At 39.0% G+C, this 22,514-nt stretch overlaps 1 protein-coding gene and 1 pseudogene across 9 annotated transcripts in view; both read right to left on the bottom strand.

Annotated features, from left to right (window-relative positions):
- tmem168b (transmembrane protein 168b) overlaps positions 1–22,338 on the bottom strand; it is a 41,409-nt gene extending 19,071 nt beyond the window's left edge. For 4 of the 9 annotated variants that reach the window (XR_007264030.1, XR_007264031.1, XM_048607405.1 and 1 more), the window contains exons 1-5: positions 22,209–22,322; positions 16,986–17,069; positions 10,180–11,434; positions 8,357–8,499; positions 1,554–1,828 (exon numbers count right to left, since the gene is read on the bottom strand). Coding sequence is in view for 7 of the 9 variants with exons in the window: in XM_048607405.1 (XP_048463362.1) it covers positions 1,554–1,828; positions 8,357–8,499; positions 10,180–11,434; positions 16,986–16,987 (1,675 nt within the window). In the remaining 2 variants the exon portion in view is untranslated. Of the gene's footprint in view, positions 1–1,553; positions 1,829–8,356; positions 8,500–10,179; positions 11,435–14,271; positions 14,361–16,985; positions 17,070–22,208 lie in introns of all 9 variants that reach the window. The other 5 variants (XM_048607407.1, XM_048607408.1, XM_048607410.1 and 2 more) reach the window with 5 other exon arrangements.
- LOC109923861 lies at positions 18,981–19,513 on the bottom strand (annotated as a pseudogene).
- Positions 22,339–22,514: the final 176 nt, after the last annotated feature.

Genomic DNA, 22,514 nt, shown 5'->3' with positions numbered 1-22,514 from the left:
AAGGGGAAGTTGTGTTCAATTAATGTTGGAGCGTTTTTTGAAAACGTAACAGAAGGGCTCAATGGGGATAACACTATTGATATGGTATACATAGACTTCCAGAAGGCATTTGAGACAGTACCACACAAAAGACTTGTGAAGAAAGTTATAGGTTATGGTATAAAAGGACAACATGGATTAAAAAGAACTGCTTGAGTGATAGGAGATAGAGGGTAAGGGATATGCCTGCAGGAAGGTGTGTAATGGATTCCTGGAGTCAGTATTGGGATCCTTGTTGCTCCTGATATACATAATAAATATATATAAATAATCTGGATCTTGGTGTATCGGGGACAATTCCAAAGCTTGCAGATGATAAGAAGATGGTAGAATTGTAAACTGAGGAGAATGACAGTGTGGAACTCGAAAAGGACATTGACAAATTGGTGGAGTGGGTGGATTGCAATGATCCTCATTTGTAACCAGAGAATCTGTGAGGTGATGCACTTTAGCAGGAAAAACACCGAAAGACAACGTAAGAGGTACAATTCTAAAGGGACTATAGGAGCTATGAGATTTGAGTGCATATATGCACAGATCATTGAAGGTGGCAGGACAGGTGGACAGCAGTTAATACAGCATACAATGTCCACTGTTTTATTAATAGGGGCATAGGCTATAAGAGCAAGGAGGTGATGCTGTACCTGTATAAAATAGTTGTTAGACCTCAGCCGGAATTCTGTGTTCAGTTGCGGGTGTCACATTATAGGAAAAAAGTGACTGCACGGGAAAGTGCAGAAGCAATTTATAAGAGCAGTTCCAGGAACGAGAAACATCAGTGTTAGGACTGATTGAAGAAATTGGGATTGTTGTCCTTGGAGAGAGGTGTTAAAGAGGAGATTTGAGATCAGAGTGGATTGGATAGTGTAGATAGGGAGAAGATGTTCTCGCTCGTAAAAGGAACAAGAACACGAAGGCATAGATTAAAAGCGATGTCCAAAAGAAGCAAGGGTGGTGTGTGAAAAAAACTTTTCACATTATAAGTAGTTAGGGTATGGAATACACTGCTTGGAAATGTGGAGGAGGCAGGTTCAATTGAGGCATTCAAGAGAGCTTTGCTAATTATTTGGATTGAAATAGTGTTAAAGGGTATAGAGAAATAGCAGGAGATTGCCACTAGATAATGATGCTCATTTGAATAGCCAGTGCAGACATGATGGGTGAAATGACCTTCTTCTATAAATATTTTTAACTTTAGAACACTGTAAATTACACTGGAAGACATTAAAATCTCAAATCCACTGCACCAGAGAAAATCATTATCAGATTGTAGATACCTTGTTTACTCATTGTGGAGAACTAGTGTACTGTGAGAGTTTCTGTGCTTGAACTTATTGGAATTGAAATAATATAACTGAGATATATAAATTTATATTATAAACACAGACATATGTTTAAAAGTGTAATACACTCAGCATCAGACGCTAAAGAACATTTTAGACAAGGAGAGATTATTTTTTAAATATTGATAGGAAGATAATTTAAAAGTATCCACAACAATCTACACACCATACCTGCTAACGCCCATTCGCCAGAGCTGTGAGAATGTCCACTATAATACAATATGTAGGTGTCATGTCTGGGTCCATCTGAAGTACGCAAGTCAAGAAATGCCTTTACTTTGGATTGAACAGTGTCAAAAGAAAAGCCGCTGGTGGAATAGTCACAACCGTAAGTCTCGATCATGTGATAGGCAAAAAACCGTTGGATGGAACTTAATATGGCTGTAGACCTTAAGTTTAGTTCTTGCACATGCTCAGGAGGGAGGAGTGTTGGCTGACCATCAGGACTACAAGTAAAAAACATAAAAACAATTACATTGAACCCTAAGTTACAGAAACAAATATTTAGCTGCTACTCTAGTCCATTTTCTCTATTTTTTTCAAAATTTGATTAGGTTACTGAATTCATTTAAATCATTTCATATGATACTTTACATAATAATTAAATTTGAAAATTCTGCTACCCATGGTAATATCTCATCTTAATGTCATATCCACTTAGAGCAACTTTGGTGGCTCAACCATATTCGCAGGATGAAAGATGGTTGCATAACTCAGAATTTTCTGGGAGTCAAGATAGCTCGAGGCAAAGAACCAGCAAGTATCAAGAGTTCTACCTCAAAAGGTGACTGCAAGCAAGGCATGAAATGCTGAAACATAGATTTTCACATGTGGGAGACACCAGCTGGTGACAAAGAAAAACCAGCCAACGCAATCCACCATGACGATTAGTGGAACTGCAGACTGACAACATGTGCCAACACCGAAAACCAATTCATACAAGGCAATGCCTTTCTCAGATTTGTCTCTTCAGCCAATAGTGCAGTGGGGCAGAGTAGATTATTGCACATTTGGTGAGTAATGAAGTTCAGCGAGAGGGGTAAATTTTTCTTTCCATCTTTATCAGTCTCCAGAAGACCAGAAATTGTAAAGCTGCGTGAGTACGAAAAAGTGACATCACAGGAGATGTAAACTCATTAATTTCTCATCTTCAATTTATAAGTAAATATTAAAAAAAGTTTAAATTATGGCAGGCCATGGGGATGCCCATTCTGTGGGGCATGGAGTTTTGTAGACAACTGCTGTGACCTGGAAGAATATATATGCAATCACTGTGGTGCATCAGCAAACTGAGAGGTACTTGGATAGCACATTCAGTGGGGTGGTCTCACCACAGAATAAGGGCATGTGTGCAGATAAGGAAGGGATGACACCCAGGCAGTCAGTACAGGAGCCCCGAGATCCTCCTCAAGAATCGTTTTTCATTTGGGACACTGATGAGGGCAATGATTCTTCAGAACAGTGCAGTAAGCAACAGGTGCATCTCAGGTACACCAGACATATGAAAGAGGAAAAGTGAAAGAGTAGTTGCAGTGGAGGGTTCATTAATTAGTGGTAAGTAGAGGTGTTTCCACATCCATAGAAGTGACTGCTGGATAGTATGTTGTCTCTCTGGTGCTCAGTTCAAAAACATGACAGGACATTCTGTGGCTGCAGAACATTCTGTTGGAGATTGGCGATTAGTCTGAAGTCATGTTTCACAGTGGTAGGAAAGGGGCTCCTGCAGACAGAATTCAGGAGCTAGAAAGGAAATAGCAAGCAGGACCTTAAAATTAATAATTTCCAATGACTCTCAGTACCATGCGCAAGTGAGTGTAGAAACAGGAGGATAAGACAGACGGATGCTTGACTGCAAAGATTTAAATTTCGGGTCAGGCTGTGAGGGAGATGGTACATGAACAACCCAGACAGGTTGCACCTGAACAGAGCTGGAATGGAGTTCCTTGTGAGATATTTTGGTAGTATTAGTTGCTTTAAAACTAAATCTACAACGGTGTGGGAACCCAGAGAGAATATTTGAGAATAATGCCAGAAAATATTGAGGGAAAGAGATAGCACGTGAACAGAGAATAAAAAGTTAATACGTTGAATCAAAGAGAAATTAGAACATTCTAAATCACTGTTACACAGTATGTACATAAATACAAAGTATAGTAAACCCGATTGGGGAGTCACAGTCACTGACTGTCATGTAGAATAATGATGCTGTAGTGAAAACAGAAACCTGGCTGAATGAAAGACAAGAATGCAGGTTAAGTATTCCTGATCAAAGGATGTTCAGAAAACAAAGGAAAGGAAGAGGGTGGCAGTCTTGGTTAAGGAGAACACCATAGTGCTGGAGAAAGGACAACCCGCCAAGGCATGAAGGACAGAATTGGTTTGGTTAGAGGTAAGGAACAAGAGGGTACAATTCCATTGCACATTCTAGTCTACAGGACAACTACCTGTGGGAATACAGAGGAACAAATCTGCAAAGAAATTACAGAAAGATGCAAACATTATACAGTGGTTAAATTGGGGAACTTTAATTATCTGAAATATAGATGGAGGTATTGAAAGTTTTAAGGGAAAAGAGGCCTAAATGGAAAGTTTGTTTCTCCTTGTGGGAGAGGACCAGAGGCATAGCCTCAGAATATGGGGTTGTCTATTTAAGGCAAAGATGAGAAGACGGGATCATTAAGTATATTCAAGGCTGAGACAGATGATTTTTTTTACATCAGTAAAGGAATCTAGGGTTATGGGGAAAAGGCAGGACAGTGGAGTTCAGGACTGTCAAGGCCATGATCTCATTGAATAGTAGAACAGATCTGATGGACTGAAGGGCCTTCTTCTGCTCCTGAGCCTTGAGGACACAAGTCATATCAGATTAAAGTCAGTAGAATTTCCTATAACCGTACGTGTCATGGCCAACAGGAAAGGAAGCACTGCTACCCAAATCGTTGACTTAACTGCTCTTCAGTTGCTGTCTGACCTGCTGTGCTTTTCCTGCCCCACACCTATAGATGCAGGAAGCACTGCTAGATTGGTTTGTGGAAATGAGGTGGACTAGGGGGAATATTTAGGGGTCACTGATCATTGTAGGGTAAGGTTTAAGATGACAGTAATGAAGGACTATTCAGACAAAGAGGAATTAACTGACTAACTGACCTCAATGAGGCAAGAACAGAGCTAGGCCAGATAGACCAGAGCCAAAGGGGAGTGGGAAAAACTGTAACAGACATAGTAGGAACTGCCAATGCTGGAGAATCTGAGATAACAAGGTGTAGAGCTGGATGAACACAGCAGGCCAAGCAGCATCAGAGGAGCAGGAAAGCTGACGTTTCAGGTCGAGACCCTACGTCAGCTTTCCTGTTCCACTGATGCTGCTTGGCCTGCTGTGTTCATCCAGCTCTACACCTTGTTATCTGGGAAAAACTGTAGTTGAACAATGTGCTACCTTCAAAGAAGAGGTGGTTTAGATACAATCAAGGTGCATTCCCTCAAAAGGGAAAGATGAGGCTAACAAATCCAGAGTTCAATGATAAAAGAAGAGATTGAAATTAAGATAAAGAAGAAAAAGTGTGCTCATGACAGATGGTAGGTAGAGAATACAACTGAAAACCAAAATGAATACAAAATGTTCAGAAGGAAGGTGTGAAAGTAAGAGAAGCAAAGAAAGATTATGAAAAAGACTAGCAGGTGATAAAGGAAAAGCTCAAAGTCTTCTATACGCACATCAATAGTAAAAAGGGGGTAAGAGGGATATAGCAATTAGTCACCAAGGAGGAGAGTTACACAAGGGGGAAGGAAAGTAGCTGTGTTATGAAGCAAGTATTTTGCATCTATCTTCACCAAAGGAAGCAAATGTTACCCAGGCCATCCTGACACAGCAGTAAACCAAGTCACTAAAGAGAGGTTCAATAATGAGTAGGGACACTGGATAAAGTGCTGGCATTTAAGAACTGACAAGGATCAGGACCAGATGAGATGTATACAAGTAAATTGAAGGATGTGACAGTGGAAACTGCAAAGGCACTGGCTATAATTTTTCAGTCACCCACCACTCGGTGACAAAGGATGGAGAATTGTAAACATTACTGCCTTGTTCAAAGAGTTTGCAAGGGTAAGCTAATCAATTACTGACTGATCAGTTTAACTTTAGTAGGGGGGAAATTTCTAAAAACAATCATTCGGATTGGAATTAATAGCCACACGGACTAATGTGGAATACTTGCAGCCAGCCAGCATGGATTTCATCATCATCATAGATCCCTACAGTGTGGAAACAGACCCTTCAGCCCAACAAGTCCACACCGCCCCTCAGAGCATCCTACCCAGACCCATTCCACATAACCCACCTCATCCACACATCCCTGAACACTACGGGCAATTTAGCATGGCCAATCCACCTAGCCTGCACATCTTTGGACTATGGGAGGAAACCAGAGCACCCGGAATAAACCCACGCAGACACAGGGAGAACGTGCAAACTCCACACAGACAGTTGCCCGAGGGTGGAATCAAACCCTGGTCACTGGCGCTGTGAGGCCGCAGTACATCATATTTAACGAACTTGCAATTGTTTGAAGTAACGGAGAGGGTTGATGATGTTAATGGCGTTGAAAAGGTCTACATAGACTTCTAAAAGGCATTCCATACAGTGCAACACAACAAATCTGAGGGAAAAGCTGCAGGTCATGGAATAAAAGGGACAGTAGAAACACGGATACAAAACTGGCTGAGTGACAGTTAAGGATATTTTTCAGTCTGAACATAGGTATGTGGTCCAGTTTTCCCGTGGTCAGTATTAGAATCCTTGCTTTTCCTGATTTTTATTAATACTCCAGATCTCAGTGTGCAGGAGAAAATTTCAAAAGATGACGCAAATCTTGGAAGCATTGTAAGCTGTAAGGAGGACAATGAAGAACTTCATAGAATATCAGAGGTCTAATAGCAGATGCTGGAACTGTATAGGACATTGGTTGGGCCACAGCTGGGGTATGGTGTGCAATTCTGGAATCCTCATCATAGGAGGCATGTGACAGCACTGGGGGTAGTGCAGAGAAGATTTACCACGATGTCGCCTGGGCTGGAGGGTTTCAGTACTGAGCATATATTGAACAGACTGAGATTGTTTTCTTTAGATCAGATGAAATTAAGAGGGGACTTGATTGAGGGGCACAGATAAGGTAGCAAGGAAGAAACTTTTCTCCTTGGTGGAGGGCTCATTGACCTGGCAGGGGGGGATAGATTTAAAAATGTATGGGGCAGGAGGCTTAGAGGGGATGTGAGGAAAAAACCTTTTTACCCAGAGGGTGGTGGGAATCTGAAACTCACTGCCTTGAAGGATAAGAGAGGCAGAATCCCTCAAAACAATTAAGAAATATTCAGATGTGCACCTGCAATGCCAACGCATACAAAGCTATAGGCCAAGCGCTGGAAATAGGGATTAGAATAGTTAGGTAGTTGTTTTTGACCAGTGCGGTTGTGATTAGCTGCAACAGTGTACGTGCATACCAAGGTCCTCTTCAAAGGATATTGATGTTAGTGAAGTTTAATGTGGACAAGTGTAAGGCGGTACAGTCTGTTGGAAAGAACACAGCAAGTCAGTATAAAATAAAAAGTATTACTCTAAAGGGTGTGCAGGAACTGGGAGACTTTGGTGTACTTGTCCTTAAGTCTTAAAAGGTGGCTAAGTAGATGGAGAAAGCAGTTAATAAAGCCTAAAGTATCCTAGACTTTCCAAACAGGGGCATAGAGTACAAAAACAGTAAAGTTATGCAGAGTCTGTTAGACCTCAGCTGGAATATTGTGTTCATTTATGGGTGTCACATTTTAGGAAAAATGTGAACGCATTAGAGGGGTTTAGGAAAATGGCCCCAGGATGAGAAATTTCAGTTATTAAGATGGATTTGGGAAGTTGGGACTATTTTACTTGGAAAGGAGAAGGTGAAGAGGAGATCTGATTGAAAGTTTCAACATGAAGGCTCTGGACAGAGTAGACAGAGAGACATTATTCCTGCTTGTCAAAGGATCCAGAACAAGAGGGCACAGATTTAAAGTAATTTGCAAAAGAAGTAACCATGAGTTGAGAAAAAATTTTTCAGACAGTGAGTGGATCAGATCTGAAATGCACTGCTTGGACATGTATTGGGTAGTTTTAATTGAGGTATACAAGAGGGTGGAGTTGTTGGTTGGTTCGCCGAGCTAACTGGTTTTCATGCAAACGTTTCCTCTCTCTTCTAGGTGACATAATCAGTGCTGCGTAGCCTCCGTTGAAGTGCTGTTGTTTCGTCCTGCTCTGAATTTATATGGTCCGGTCTGTCATGGTGGGCAGTCTCGTTTTTGGTTTTGTACCATAGTGGTATGTAGATATGGGCTATTTCAACGTGTTTGTAATTGCATCAGTGGTTGAAAACCAGGCTTGTCTTTGTCTCGCTTGTCCTAGTACTGTAACTTAGTCCCGGTCAAACTGATGTCCTTTATGTCAGAGTGTATTAGAACGAGGGACAGTTGGTCAGCTTGACAAACCAACCAACAATTCCACCACAACCCAAGCTATAGATCTTCGTTAAAACATTAATTCAAGAGGGTATTAGACGATCATTTAACCAAAAATAGTATGCAGAATCACACAAAAAGGGTGGAAGAACGGCACCACATCAATGATTTTCATTCAAAGATGGGCTGCAGATTAGATCAGCCGAATGGCTTTCGTTTGCACCACAACAATTCTGTAATCAGCTAAAGAGTACCCTATCCCTAATGGATTTGATCTTTCTAAAGCAATCCATTAGTTTTTGATCAATTTTGATAAACAGTTAAGAAAAAGATATGGATGTTTAAATGTTACATACTATAATAAAGTGAAAGCTATCTGGCATAGTAGTGCAGAGAGACAAGCATTATGATTACAAGTTTACAAACAGCAAATGCATTGATCCTGTTAGAATAGTATGCCTGCCGCAATTGCAGCTCTTAATACAGAAAGATACCTGCAGTAATTTGTAGGAATTACAATGGCATATCCTACGCACGTTCCTCCTAAACAGTTACCCAATTCATGGAAAAGACCATGAGCTAAGGATTCCAACGGTAAAACAATGAGGAACACACTCATGAATGACCCATTCGTTGGCTGTAGAAAATAAAAAATAAATATTTCATTTTATGAGTCAGCACATTTGCGATGAACAAGGTTAAAAGGGTTAACCATTTATATCATAAATCACAAGATATTAAACAAAAATAAATTACGTTTCATTATAAATCAGCACTTATTCTCTAACCTTTGCAGCAGTAATACAAATGCTACTGGAAACCTTAAAAAATGTCCATTATCCCCCCAGAAATTCCCCAGCCCACCACTAAAAAACAGCATCTGACTCTGGTACCCCAAGTTATGTTCTTTCCATCCATCATTGCAGGGTGACACCTGGGCCATTGTTACAATTCTTTCTTGACTGCAGGAAGGTAGGCTGTTACAGCAATAAAACTGTATAATTATTGTCCAATAATTATATGAAAGCCACAACATGTTATTTTAGCTTATTTAGGTTTTTTTTAAGAAAACAAACAAAAGCAGAATAAACAACAGTGACAGAGGTTTTGCCACTGATATTGCAAATTTCAGAATTCATTTTTATTTTCAGGTCAAAATTTAGTTTCTTTTGAGAAATAAGAAAAAAAGAAAAATTATGAAATGTGCATTACTGTTTTTGAAGTATTATCCTCACTGCCTGCCTTGTTTTCTTGTTCAAAGAATTCCTGGTGAAATGTTGTTCATCTTATTTTTACCAATTTTCCTGCTTTTCCTCAGGACCAGGAGATAGAAACTACATCTGAATTTCCCACTATCTGGTGTTTGAGCACAAAAATGCAAACTAATCCACTGCCTTCTCCATGTCAGTGATGAGTAAATCATGCAACAGTTTTAATGTTGAAAGATCATCATACATTTGAGAGATAACTTTGAAATACACCAGAGGATGAGAGAAAAGCAGTTGTGGTGGTGAGTAGAGGGCTGAGGAAGGGCAGCAGGTAGTGTGTTGAGACTGGATAAAGCTGTTGCGGTGTTGAACATCAAGAAAAAGAGGCATGAGCAATAGTTTGGCAGCTGTAGCTTTCTATTATTTTGGTAGCTGTCATGTTCATCACCACTATCAATTTTTTTTTTTTAAGTGGTTCCCCATTTTTTTAAACTTTTGATTCCTGTTGTCATATGACTTTTTGATCAGCTCTTCCTCAGTCTTTCCCAACAGCCTGTAATTTTGCTTCTAGGATTTCAAAAAGAATGATTCAACACACCCTTTGTTTCTTCACCCCAGTGAACAAGTAAATCACTTTCAGGCATTTATGACATTTGTTGAATATTAATTGATAAAACAAAATGATTTATTTAGGTACGAGAGTGACTAATAACACACTTTAAACTTCCAGTTCCTAAAGAGGTCTTATGCAGTGCATATTTAAAACAAAATTAAGACAAAACATCTTAACAAAACATTCAAGTGTGCTTATTACTACAATGAGGCCTCTAAATAAATAAACGACTTTTCAAAACACTATGCTCTGCCTCCTTGAAGGCTAACTATTACAGGCTCTTGGTTTTAACCACAACATTTCCTTAAAAAAACGATTGTAAGTGATTATGAAGCTACCCTGCCTTTATAGACGTGTACAAGTTCACATAAAAATACATCAATAGCTCAAACTGTTAAAAGTTTATGAAAAGCACCCAGTAAACATTTGTAAATTGACTTAGTAAATCAATGCTCATGGACAAACTAATGGTAATTTCAAATATTATAACACATACCTGCCAAGAGACTGCACCCAGAACTGCTGTGGAAAATAGGCTGAAAAAGACCAACCGCTCAGAAATCAAGCAAAAATGACGCATTCCTTTGGATGCCATAACACAGTCCAGACTCTTATTATCTATTCTATGAGTATAGTAGATTTTTTGACAGTCATTGAGCTTAGTATGAAAACCCCAGAAAGTTATGAGAAAAATTATATGGCAGATCAACCAGAAGATCCCAAAGATAGAAAATCCTGGTATCATAAAATACCAACGGTCTAAGTTATTTAACTTTAATGCAGCAAGAATGAAGAATATCAGCTCAATAGCTGCTACAGGAAGAATAGAAATTCGTCTACATAGTGTCCGGCCGTACAAGTAAGGTTTCCAACGTTCAGTAACAGATAAACCACTAAAGTAAAGATCCAGTAATGGGTCACAAATTAGACGGCTGAAATAACAAGCCAAGGCAAAGGGATTAGTGCTAATTTTCAAAGATGGAAAAAACAACAGGGACGTAATCACTGCAAAGATTATCAAGTTTGGAACTGCCAGGAAGGACTTCATCCGTAAATCAACAATCAACATTGACAAAGCAAAAACAAGTAAAATAACACTCAAGCAGTTGGGCATCAACATGGCAGTGCTGGCTATAGCAAATCCAACCAGCTCCAGACATTCTGCAGATGTTAAAAGGGCAGGTTGGTGTCGGACACATCCACACACTCGCTCCACTACTGACCACAAAATTCTAATCAAAATGCTGGTCAATAGTAAATATTTGGTGGCTTCTTCTTTTGCATCAGTTTTAAATTTAGAGTTATCTATAAAACAGAGAAGACCAAGTAAAAATCCAAACCAGAGATGCGACAGACTCAAACTTGCTGCTTCCATGGAGAAGTAATAGTACAAAATACTAGCAATGCCAAGCACAAAAAGTCCCAGGATGAATATCACAAGCAATAATATATTTTCCGTTTTCTCCCATCGGACGTACAGGCCCATACAAATTGCCACTAGCAAACTTATATTTGCCAGGTAGCCAAGATATCGTATTGAGGAATGCATATTTGCTTCTCTGTTGATTTCCTCCAGTTTAGTCATTACTGCATAAAGACAGTGGCTCACACAATAACGCAGTGATTTACACATGTAATTTGATTGAAAAGGCTTTGACAGCACTTCTGGTGATTCTGCACAGTGCAGATGCCGATGATCTTCTAAGGTGCCATTTGTTTCTGTAGAACCAGGCTCACACCAGTGGGAGGTCCTACGAAAAAAACAATAACACTGTTTAAATGATTATATGCAGAAAGTGGATATGTGTGGATCAAAATGTTGAAGCAAAACTCGCACCGTTAACTGACAACTGAACTCCATATCTTTTTTTAAATCTTGTATGATCACCTTCAGATATCCATTGCTAATTTACTAGGAGCGAATCCTTTCAGTTTGGAGATTAAATGGTGATTTGGCATTCTGCATTTTGTGCAATTATATATTTCGCATAAAACTATTCCTCAAGTTTATTTTGTCATGTGATAGGATATAGCAGCACCCTTCCTACTTGCTCAATTCATATTTCAACTTGACAGATGTAAAGTTAGGAATTGTAACAATGAATATGGAGAGAAGGGTGACAACATTAAAAACTTACTAAGTTGGAGTCAATGACACTGCAATATTAAGCTTTTTAAAAACCCAGCAATTTTCATAAGTATTTAAATTCTCTTGATAAGGGTAATTAATAGATGACAATCGTATTTGACTCAAGTGAACTAATGGAGAGAAGTTTATGATTTATATTCCTATATAAAGACCAATTGTCAAAATAATGTAGATAGGGAGAAGAAATTTAAAGATTTGAGAATACAAATGATGACAGAATACTGTTGATTAAAAAAAACGGGTGATGTATCTAACAGAAAGGATATTTACAAAGATAATTAAGAACTCCTTTCCGTGAATTTGATTTCAATAACTATACGGATGTCCCATAACATTTAATAATAGCACAAAAGACAATTATTTGACATTAAAAACAAATTCTATTTTGACTGAACAAAAGCAGAAATTACTTGAAAAACTCAGGTCTGGCAGAACTGAACTGAGGAAGGGTCACCGAACCCAAAACGTCAACTCTGATCTTCTTCTTCACTTATGCTGCCAGACCTGCTGAGCTTTTCCAGCAATTTCTGTTTTTGTTCCTGATTTACAGCATTCGCAGTTCTTTCGGTTTCTATTTTGACTGATGTATTCTAATGTCTGTTAACTCAAATGTGAAGTATTTTGCAGGAGATTATTCACCGCATACATTTTGAAATGTATCCTTAACACTTCGGATGCTGTACTATTTCAACTTTCAGTATACTTAGATAAAATATTTTAAAAAAAAGAGTATCAACACATTTCTGATCTATAAAGAACTTTTCCAATACCAGAACTTAAGGAGCTGCACCTAAAAAAATGAACGAAGGACATCCAACTGTTTTCAATTTGAGCAAACATTCTAATGAGTAACTGAGTAAGAGGCATACATAAACTTAAACTAATTGATAAAGGATCTAGAGGAGCAAGGAGGGAACAATGTGCTTCAGTTTAATATTCCATACACAAGATGACAGTTAAATGATAACAATATAGGTAACCAGATATTTTACACATAACCAAAATACTATGACTGTTTGTTTCTATTATATGGCGTTCATCTCAGGTGTATGAAATAAAACAAGCTAATGCATTGAATTAATGTTTACATTTTTGCTCAGCAAACACCAGCTGTAATTATAACAATTCTCCCTTTTTTCAGTTCCCTTCCCATAATGACAAAAGTGTAGATCTGTAGTATGCACAGCAACTTTATTTACAAAAGGAAACCTCTGCACCATTGTCTCAGCGTGCCTGAATCACACATTTGCCTTACACAGAATGTTGTATTGTACAGGAAATAAGTGACTGAAGAAATTTTGGAAGGTAAACTTTGTAACTCACTGTAAATTTACTGTTCAAGTTATTTGTTAATATATACAAAATAATTAAATAGTTGTGAAGCAAGTTGGAATATCCCAAAGACTTGGAAGGCATTGTCTAAATACAAGGGATCTCCCTGAAGTGATACTGTCAGGACCTCCATGCTACTGATAGGGTCAACCATGGTGGCAAGAACGGGGTGTTGTGCACGGGGTGTTGTGCCAAACAAAATGTAAAGTCTCAATGGCAAAACTGGTGAAGGGAGGCTGTGCATCTCACCAGCTATGAAGAAAGTAGATATGAGTTGGTGTCAATCATCATGACTGACACATCACTGAAATCAGACTGCCAATCCATCAAGATTATGTGAACAATGACAGCATTTCAAGATCTCCATTTTAAACACATTTACACACAGGGTTTGGCCAGTGCCCATTTTCCATGTATTCTAGTGATGGAGCCAGGACTGCAAACCTTGGGAGGCCCCAGTAAAAAACCTGCACAGGCAGCAGATGCATGATGGTTGTTGGACTGCTGTGTTGGGATTGAAATGTCCTTTGCTCACTCCAAACAGGGAACAGGTTACAGAAGGTGCCCTAAAAATTGTCAGTCCCACATTTTCCTGGCTGGGAAACCACAGCCTGCAGATCACCACTTTTCTGATCAAGGAAAGAAGACTCTTTAAATTTTGCAACTTGAAATGTTAGAATACTTATGGATAATCTCAAGAATGATCAAATGGACAGAAGAACTGAAATTGTAATCACAACAACTACTAATACACCAAATTAACATTGTTGCCCTCAGTGAGACCCAGTTTCCGGAAGAAGGGTAGCTGAAGCAAAAAGCAGAAGATACACCTGGTGGGAGGCCAGGACTTGACAACGACCCTTCTAAAATAGACCCATTCAAAATAGTTCTTGGATGCACTACCACAGCCCCATAATTTTACAAGTGAAAGGCCCATTACACAATACCCAGAGCTTAGCTATAACCATCTTGCCACAGTCCTCAGCATTTATTCCCAACCATGACTACAAGTATCAGAAAATTGTTATGATGCAAAGAAGGCTATTCAGCCTGTCAATGATGACGACATCTGATGAAAATGTTAAGGGACGGTTTTATTACTCTGACCTCTATGAAGTTCTCATTGCCATCCCAAAAGGAAGAAAAGGTCATCCATCTAGGGGACTTGAATGCCAGGGCTGTCCTTGTGCTGCTGTCTGGAGAAGAACCATGAGAGAAATGTTACGGGTAAAGCCAGCCCAAATGGTGTCCTTCTGCTGACAGAAGTGCACTCTGTATAGTCTCATTATATAAACACCATGTTCTGCCAGTACGACAAATGCAGAAATGTATGGAGGTATCCTAGCTCGAAGTACTGGCACCCATAATGCCATTGTTCAAGTCAAAGATCTAAGTGATATCTGTATCACTTGATCCATGTGGGGGACAGCTGTCTACTGAACGGATTATCAATTTGTTTGATCAGTAATAATGTCCAAGAGGAAAAATATCAACGTCTCAGCCAGAAAGCAGCCTAACCAAAGAGGAATACCAAAAGTAGCTCATAACTAACATAGAAAGTTTTCACACATCCAAGTCAGTTTTACAACGAAGAAGTAAAATGAAGTCAGCTGTACCTAGACACCTTTCCACATCTAATCTGTCAAGCTCCCGAAGTATCTTACATGTTTCAAAAAGGTCTTCTCTCATTTTTCTAAATTCCGTTGGGTTATAACATTAACCTATTCAACCTCTCCTCATAAGAGTTGGCTCAGATTTTGTAGCTAACAGATTAATGTACAACCTGAAACATAAACAATTTTTCAAACATAAAAAAGTTTTCATTTTAAAAAGCATGTTCTTTTTTTAGGGAAACAGACTTGCATCCCTGGCTCATAAAATTAGTTTTTCAGGAGTCAGAGGTTGTGACAGAGAGGTTTAGATGTGATTTTGAACTAATATATCATTAGAAGTCAGTAATAGTCATTCAACAAGGTGCAACTTTTCAATGGTTTTAACATTGAGAGCAGCATGGAAATAGGTGAAATACATATCAAATCACTGAATTACATGTTGCTTGCATTTGCAAAATTGGCGACGACTGATCCCATGAAACAGCAGGATATTTCCGACAGCAATTTCTGGATTTGACAGCGTGCATGTCAATACTAGACACGGTTTCAGAGTGATGATGACGAACACTCTTGTTTACAGCAAGCTGGCCTGGGATTTGAGTGATCAATTTAATACTGCAAAATTATTGGAAGTTAATTTACCAAGTGTATTTTTGATACCAGAGTCTGGGTTAAAAACTGCACATTTTAGATTTTAATACATTTTCATTCCTAAATTTATTAGGCATTTTGTAAGCTAAAAAATAGTGCAACGTAAATACATATATTAACAAGCTCTGTCTCTTATTGAAGCCTTCACCGTAGATGTCCATTCTCTCCTTTCACCTTCTTGCACTGTTATCACAAATATCAAATCTCTTTACAAAACTTATAACACAAACTAGGCTCAACTTTACAAATATATCGAAAACCATGGAGTGCTCCATGTGGGAAGAAATTTTTCACTTAATTGTAGGCTTTTACTAGTCCGTCCCTTTATTTCAATTAACTTTTTTTCAAAGTTCCAAGTATTTTGAGCACTTTTCAGTTTAAAGATTGAATCATGCATTCAAAGAAAACATTGTTTTTCATATTATGGATAGCAATGTTTCAGTAGTCCAAAACATTTAAGTTGTTTTCGGTTTTTGAACGTGATCGCAATACAGTCAGCTGAGAATTATTTAAATGAGCAATTAATAAAATAATAAGAGCCCATCAGGTTGATAATGAAAAGGTTTTTCCAATGTTGGTATCTTCAAAGGGACCATGAGAACCATATTTTTCAGTTTGTTTTACAAAATGGATGCAAACCGTTATCAGGCATACTTGGATAATGCTATCCTTATGCAAAAAAAATTCTTAATTTGTTAGCTGCAGTTTGAAAGTCACATGGGTTCAGCACAAACATAATACATTAAATTTGGAAATGATGATATCTACAAAACCCAGATGTCTCAATGGGAGAACAGTTGTGTAACACGCGATTTGTTCTAGTGGAGCCAGTCTCAACCAAAACAATAGGGACGCTACAACTGGCCCTTCTGGGAAGTATACCAAATTTACAACTATAGATCATATTGAAGTGTATAACTGCTTGATGGGTGATTGTTGGAATTGAGAGAAACAATGTCCTATTTGACTGAATGAGCTTGGAGTATAACCAAAACGGGATTTAAATGATTAAGCTTTCTCTAACTATACTTTTCCCATTTCAATCCATTTTGCTGTATGGTCTTGTCTGACACCAACTTTGCATGTCTTGATTTGTCATTTGACTTGTAAATCAATCGAGTCATATGGCTACCATCATTAAAACTAGCGTGCTTTGAATATATTTTGAAATGCTGTTCAAAAATCTGAAGTGGAACTGCAGTGTGAACTCATGCACCACAGAACATTCTAGGACCTAAACAATAACACCTTTCATGTTTTCCATTGCTCAGCTATATGATAACCCTAATTACATGATTCTTGTGGCATTATTTTGAAGCCCTAAATGACACTGTAGTAGCAGCTTTTCATAAAGTAATCCCATACTATTGAACAGGTGACTTTTCATTAACAATCCCTCAGCAATCATTTATTCTGTTCAGTGCAAGAGAAATAAAACCTCCACGGTATCACTATACATTTCTCCACATTCATGCAGCAATTAAACCTTCTGGTATTTAATTTTATTCCTCATTTTATACAATTTTAAAGAAATATTTGCTGTTTACAAACACCTACATCTGATGTCTGCAGGATCTCCACGCCTTCCTTCACAACCAGAGATCACGAGATTTCAACAAGCCATCTTTATATTAGCACTGGCTGGGAAAAGATATGTAGCTAGTATTACAAGCAGGTACACAGAATTAGTAATCTACAACATGAACTACATAATGTGGTAAAACATCCCAAGACACATCACATGAGCATAATTAAACTTAAAGAATGACACATGTCAAAGGAGACACTGAACAGGTGATCAAAAACTTAATCAAAGCTGTAGGTTTTAAGCAGTGTCTTAAAGAAGCAGAGTCAGATGAAGTAGTAGATAGGTTTAGGTTTGGGAAGGGAATTCCAGAGCTTGAGATCTACTATACTGAAGACAGAATCAACAATGGTAGGGTGAAGGTGGGAAATGTACAAAAGGCCAGAGTTACAAGAAGGTAGAGTTAGTGGGGAGTAGCCTCTAAAGGTTACAAAGATTAGGAACTGGCAAGACCGCAGAGGAATCAGAATGAGGATAACATTTTAAAAATGTTGTGTTAATGTATTAGAAGTCAGCAAACAAGATTTGGTGCAGGCTAGAATTTCAGCAGCATAGATTTGGTCGAATTTAAATTTATTCAGGGAGGAAGATGGGAGATGAAAAAGAACAGTAAAGAAATATGAGAGTTGGGAGGTAACAAAGCGTTGATCGGGACATCAGCAACAAACAGACTGGGAGAGAAAGGCAAGTGATGTCATGGAGGTGGAAATCGGTGGATTTTTATGCTGTAGACGAAATGGTTTTGCAAGCTCGGCTCCAAATAATACAGAACATAGAGGGGGCAATCAATCTATTTGAACCTGACATTGTGGTCAGGGAGGACTTGAAGCTATGGACTAGGAAGTTAGGGGTTTCTGGAGTAGGACAAAGACAGTGGCAAAGTTCTCAATTTCACAACAGCAAATAACTGATTCCAGCCGTTCATTATACTTGGACTTTCCCAGAAAATGTTCATAGAATTTTACACAGTGCCCTCTACAAATGATCAAGTACTTGCCTGACTAGGCCAAGCAGATATGTACAACTTAACTATTTCAGTTGAAGAACTGTCTTGAAGAATTTGTAAGCTAGTTAGTTTCAGTGTCAAATCAAGTAGAGAAAGCAAAATAAAGAGAAGATAGATGGGATTGAGAAGGAGAAAGAGATAGAAAGGAAAGGTTTAAAAAATTACATCTTTTAAAATGTCTGATAACAATTAAACATTAAGTGAATAGATGCTATACTTGCTAAAGATCCTTTTCAGTGCCAAAGAATTATAAGAAAGTAATTAAACACTTTGTTACATCAACAAGTAATTTACACTGGAGCTAACTGATTCATATACTGATATCCATACACTTATTTGGACAGCAAATAACTTTATGGTTACAAAGACAAAATGGTTTTATGGTAAATCTATTTAGCACAATTATCCGTTTCCAACTTTCCCTTTCCAGAAACTAAGCCTCTCTGGGGAGAACACAGCATATTTTTTAAAAAGAGGTGTCTTTTTGCTGGAATGGCTATTACATATTTTTGCTTTGAAATCACGATTCAGGCATTTTATGACATACCTCAGGAGTAGGTGGGATTTGTACCTGGGCCTTCTGGCCAAGAGCACAGCCCTTGATACTTTCTAAATCAATCTGCTCATAAATTTTATTAAACATGCATGGAACAAATGGGACTTGAATCTAAGCCTCCTGGCCAAGAGATAGAGATACTACCACAGTGCCATAAGCACACCCAGAACACAGCACTTGTAGATATTTTTAATCAACCTGTTGAGATATAGACACACCTCCAGCAAGTGGGCCTTGAACCTGGACGTCCAGGATCAGAGGCAGAGACACTACCACTGCACTACAAGTACCTCAGAGAGCACGATGGAGTTCAAGTCACACATGTGCTGAACATGGTGATTACAAAATATTTAAGAACTCAGCTCTTTCAGTTTAAATTAGTATTTGTCTATATCAAATTACAATTTAGAACTGGAGCTTCTGAAAGAACCATTCAGTCTTTCCTGCCCTGTACCTTTCGTCAAACTTTATTTTGGCTTCATGCCTCAATGTTGGATCCCTAAAAACATTTTTATTCACAATGGTTTTATCCAGGGGAACGCCAGCAGAGTATCTTGTTGGCATCAGGGGTTATGGTTGCGCACTTTCACAAAGGATTTGATCTTGGACCTCTTTGCCATTTCCAGAATTAACAAGAAGATGGCCATGTAGGTAACAATCCATACCAGCTATAAGAGCATGTCTGCAAGGTTTGTTAGAGGTCCCATCATCGATGTTCTTTACAATGACATCTGTGCGTCCAGTGTAGTATCCACCAGCACAAGAACCTCTTTCCAGCTTTCATAAACATCCCCATTTTTGGCTTGGAGTATCACCTGCTCTTAAGTTACACTGGAGCTGTCCTGTTTGATTGTTTAAAGGACCTAAGTTTCTCACTCTGACACAAACAAAAGCAGCAACTCGGACATCAAATTCTTAATTTTCACATTTAACCACCACCTGCAGCCGTAAGACTTTTCTGTCCAATTTACAATTTAATAACAGTGAGTGATAATAAGTCTGTAAGTGAAGAAACTTTATTTTCTACTCACAGCATGGATGACTTGCCTTAAAAAGAGCATTTCACATTCAGCTAAAATCAATGCTGCTGATGATACATCTTTAATTAGTCTTTTGGGAGTACAGAACTTGAATATTACTGAGAAGAAATATTTTGTTGCTTCTTATCATGCACTCATCAATTTTCAAGAATACTAATTCAAGGGGAAAAGCAAGATTTGTACTATACAAGAAGAGAGTGTGCATTATTTGGCAAGTGGACTCTGACTGGTCAAGGCGCTTCCACGAAAAATGCACCAAATATAGGTTGCCACTTGCTCACCAGAGTCTATTTGTCAACCAATAAGCATTCCCCTTTCATAAGTATACATATTATCTTTGCGCTCGAATTGTTATTTTAGCAATTTATCCTGTCAAGTGCAAGACAAAAAGCTTTGGAAAAAAATATATCTTTTTTAAACATTACATCTTTAATTCACAGTTGACAGCTGTGAATGTATAAAATCTGGCTCTCAAAGCCATGATAGGCAAATTCCCATAGATAGAGAGGCATGCACAGTTTAGTTTACTTTGATGAGTTTACTTAAGCTTCTCCCCACTTTGGAGGGACCAGATACAAGTAAAGTGATAGCCTTAATATATTCAGTGCAGTCACTGAAAGTTGCACATGGAAATTTATAAGTAACAATCTAATTCTGTTCTTCAGGACCAATAATCTATTAATTACTGCAACGAATTACAGAAAGAGTCAAAACATTAAGATAACTGTTTCACATATATACGTTATTAAAAAGCAAACACTCAGAATAATTATTTTGGTTCCAGTGAAGGAAGGGTCGATGGACTCAAAATACTAACTCTGCTTTCTCTCCACAGATGCTGCCAGACCTGCTGAGTTTCTCCAGTTTCTGTTTTTGTTTCAGATTTCTAGCATGTGCAGTTCTTTGTTTTATTATAGAAAAGAAAGATAACCTGTTTTAGTGATGTCGCTTCAGGGAATGCGCTCTGCACACTGATAGAGCTCCTCTGCTCCTCTGGTACAGCAGAATCTTTATTATCCGTGAGTAAGCACACAGAACCTCAATTGAACATCCAATAATGCAGCACTCCTTCAGTAATGCACGAAAGAGTTTAGATCATGTTCAAATACTACAGTAAGCCTTAAACGTAAAACTATTCTGATCTGGTGAAAACGGTTACCACCAAACCACAATGCTAAGTATGTACTTACGAAACCAGTGCCAGATTGCCACACGTATAGCAAAACAGTGGAAACTTCCACAAATGTAAATAGAATCCTGAATCTCAAAGTCTTGGCAGATGTATAGCCACTCAGACAGGAAATCTGTACAATTAATCACCCATTAACACACCATAACCTCTACAGTTCAGAAGGGCCTGATACCAGTGGAAAGTATCCTTAACATCAGGCAACAGAAGCAGAAAATGTTACAAATACTTAGCAGTCAGGAATCATCAGTAGAGAAACAAAGTTAGTTAATGCTTGATGATGGTCAGAACTTCAAAAAATCAGAGATAACCTATTTTAAGCAAAGAGAGAGAGGAGGAAATGGGGGACAATGGGGAAGAACAAAAGGGATGGTCTGTGATCAAGTGAATTGCAAGAGACATTTAATGAATAAAGGGATGATGGCTGAAGGAAACAACTGATGTCCCAAAAAAAATTAGTGGCAAAAGTTTTGATTTGACATTGATGGATTTTATGTTGAATTCAGAAGATAGTAAATTGCATAACTGACAGATATTGTGCTTCAAATTTACATCAAGCATCCCGAGAACACATTGGGAGCAGCAGTCATGACCAAAAGAGCTGGAGTTGGATTGGGACGGAGAATAAAAGGTAGCCAGGTGAATTACGATTCAAAGTGGTTGCCAACTGTCAATACCACAGCAAACCTTTCATTTATTTGAAACACCGGAAGTCAAGTTTGAATTGGCCTGTACAGAGGTAATATTGCTTCAGTCCACACAGCTGCTCCCTGACAGTGCTGCTGGTCTCAGAGCAGAGATGTCAGGGTACAATCTAAACACTCAACGTAGGGCTGCACTGTTATAGCACTTTTTTTTGCAGACAAGATGGGTTTTCTTTTTAGAAAAAGACGTTAAACAGAGTTCCTACTTGCCCTCTGAAATCTACCTGACAGTGATGAAGCAGAGGAGGGTTCTCCCTGACAAACTGGTCGATATTTAACCCTCATGTAACATCACAACAAACAGTTTACAAGCTATTTTGGGACCTTGTGGCCTTTTGGTATTTTCCACATTACAACAGCGGCTGTACTCGGAGTTGTACCGTCAAACACTTTGGGAGAGGAGAAGCGCTTCCTGACTGCGAGTTTTATTTTCCAGGCTTAGAACCGTGGTAGGAATCACATTTCCTGCCTCCAGTTTAAAAAATTAAATCCCGGGTATGGTGGCTGGAAGCTGGAGGCTGGAGGGGGAAGAAGGTGCCTGAATATACAGAGAGTTGGTGGGAGGCCTGTAGGGAGGAGAGACAGCCCGAGGGGCACACTCGGCCCGGCTCAACCGGCCGCTCGGGTAAATATTACACACAGGGACTGGGAAGCCGAGCCGGCCCCAGCGCTACACCCTCCCCCTCCCCGCCGCGGTTACCTGCCGGGGCTGAGCAGCTCTCTCCCTCTGTCGAAGAATGGTGTCGGTAATCCCCCCCAAACCCCCAACAACCGGAGACTCAGGGGGAAGGACGAGCGAGGGACCGCCCCCTGGACGGATCCCCCTTCAGGACAAAAGGCGGCAGCAACGCGAGGATACGATTACAGCCAGCACCACCCCCCAAAAACACACACACACACAGCCAGCACCACCCCCCAAACACACACACACACAGCCTCCCCCACCCCCCAAAAACACACACACACACAGCCTCCCCCACCCCCCAAAAACACACACACACACACA

Source organism: Rhincodon typus, chromosome 18 (assembly GCF_021869965.1).
Source record: "Rhincodon typus isolate 14 chromosome 18, sRhiTyp1.1, whole genome shotgun sequence".
NCBI lineage: Eukaryota > Metazoa > Chordata > Chondrichthyes > Orectolobiformes > Rhincodontidae > Rhincodon > Rhincodon typus.
Note: the sequence above shows the minus strand (reverse complement) of the source record. Positions and strands in the feature narration are given on the sequence as shown.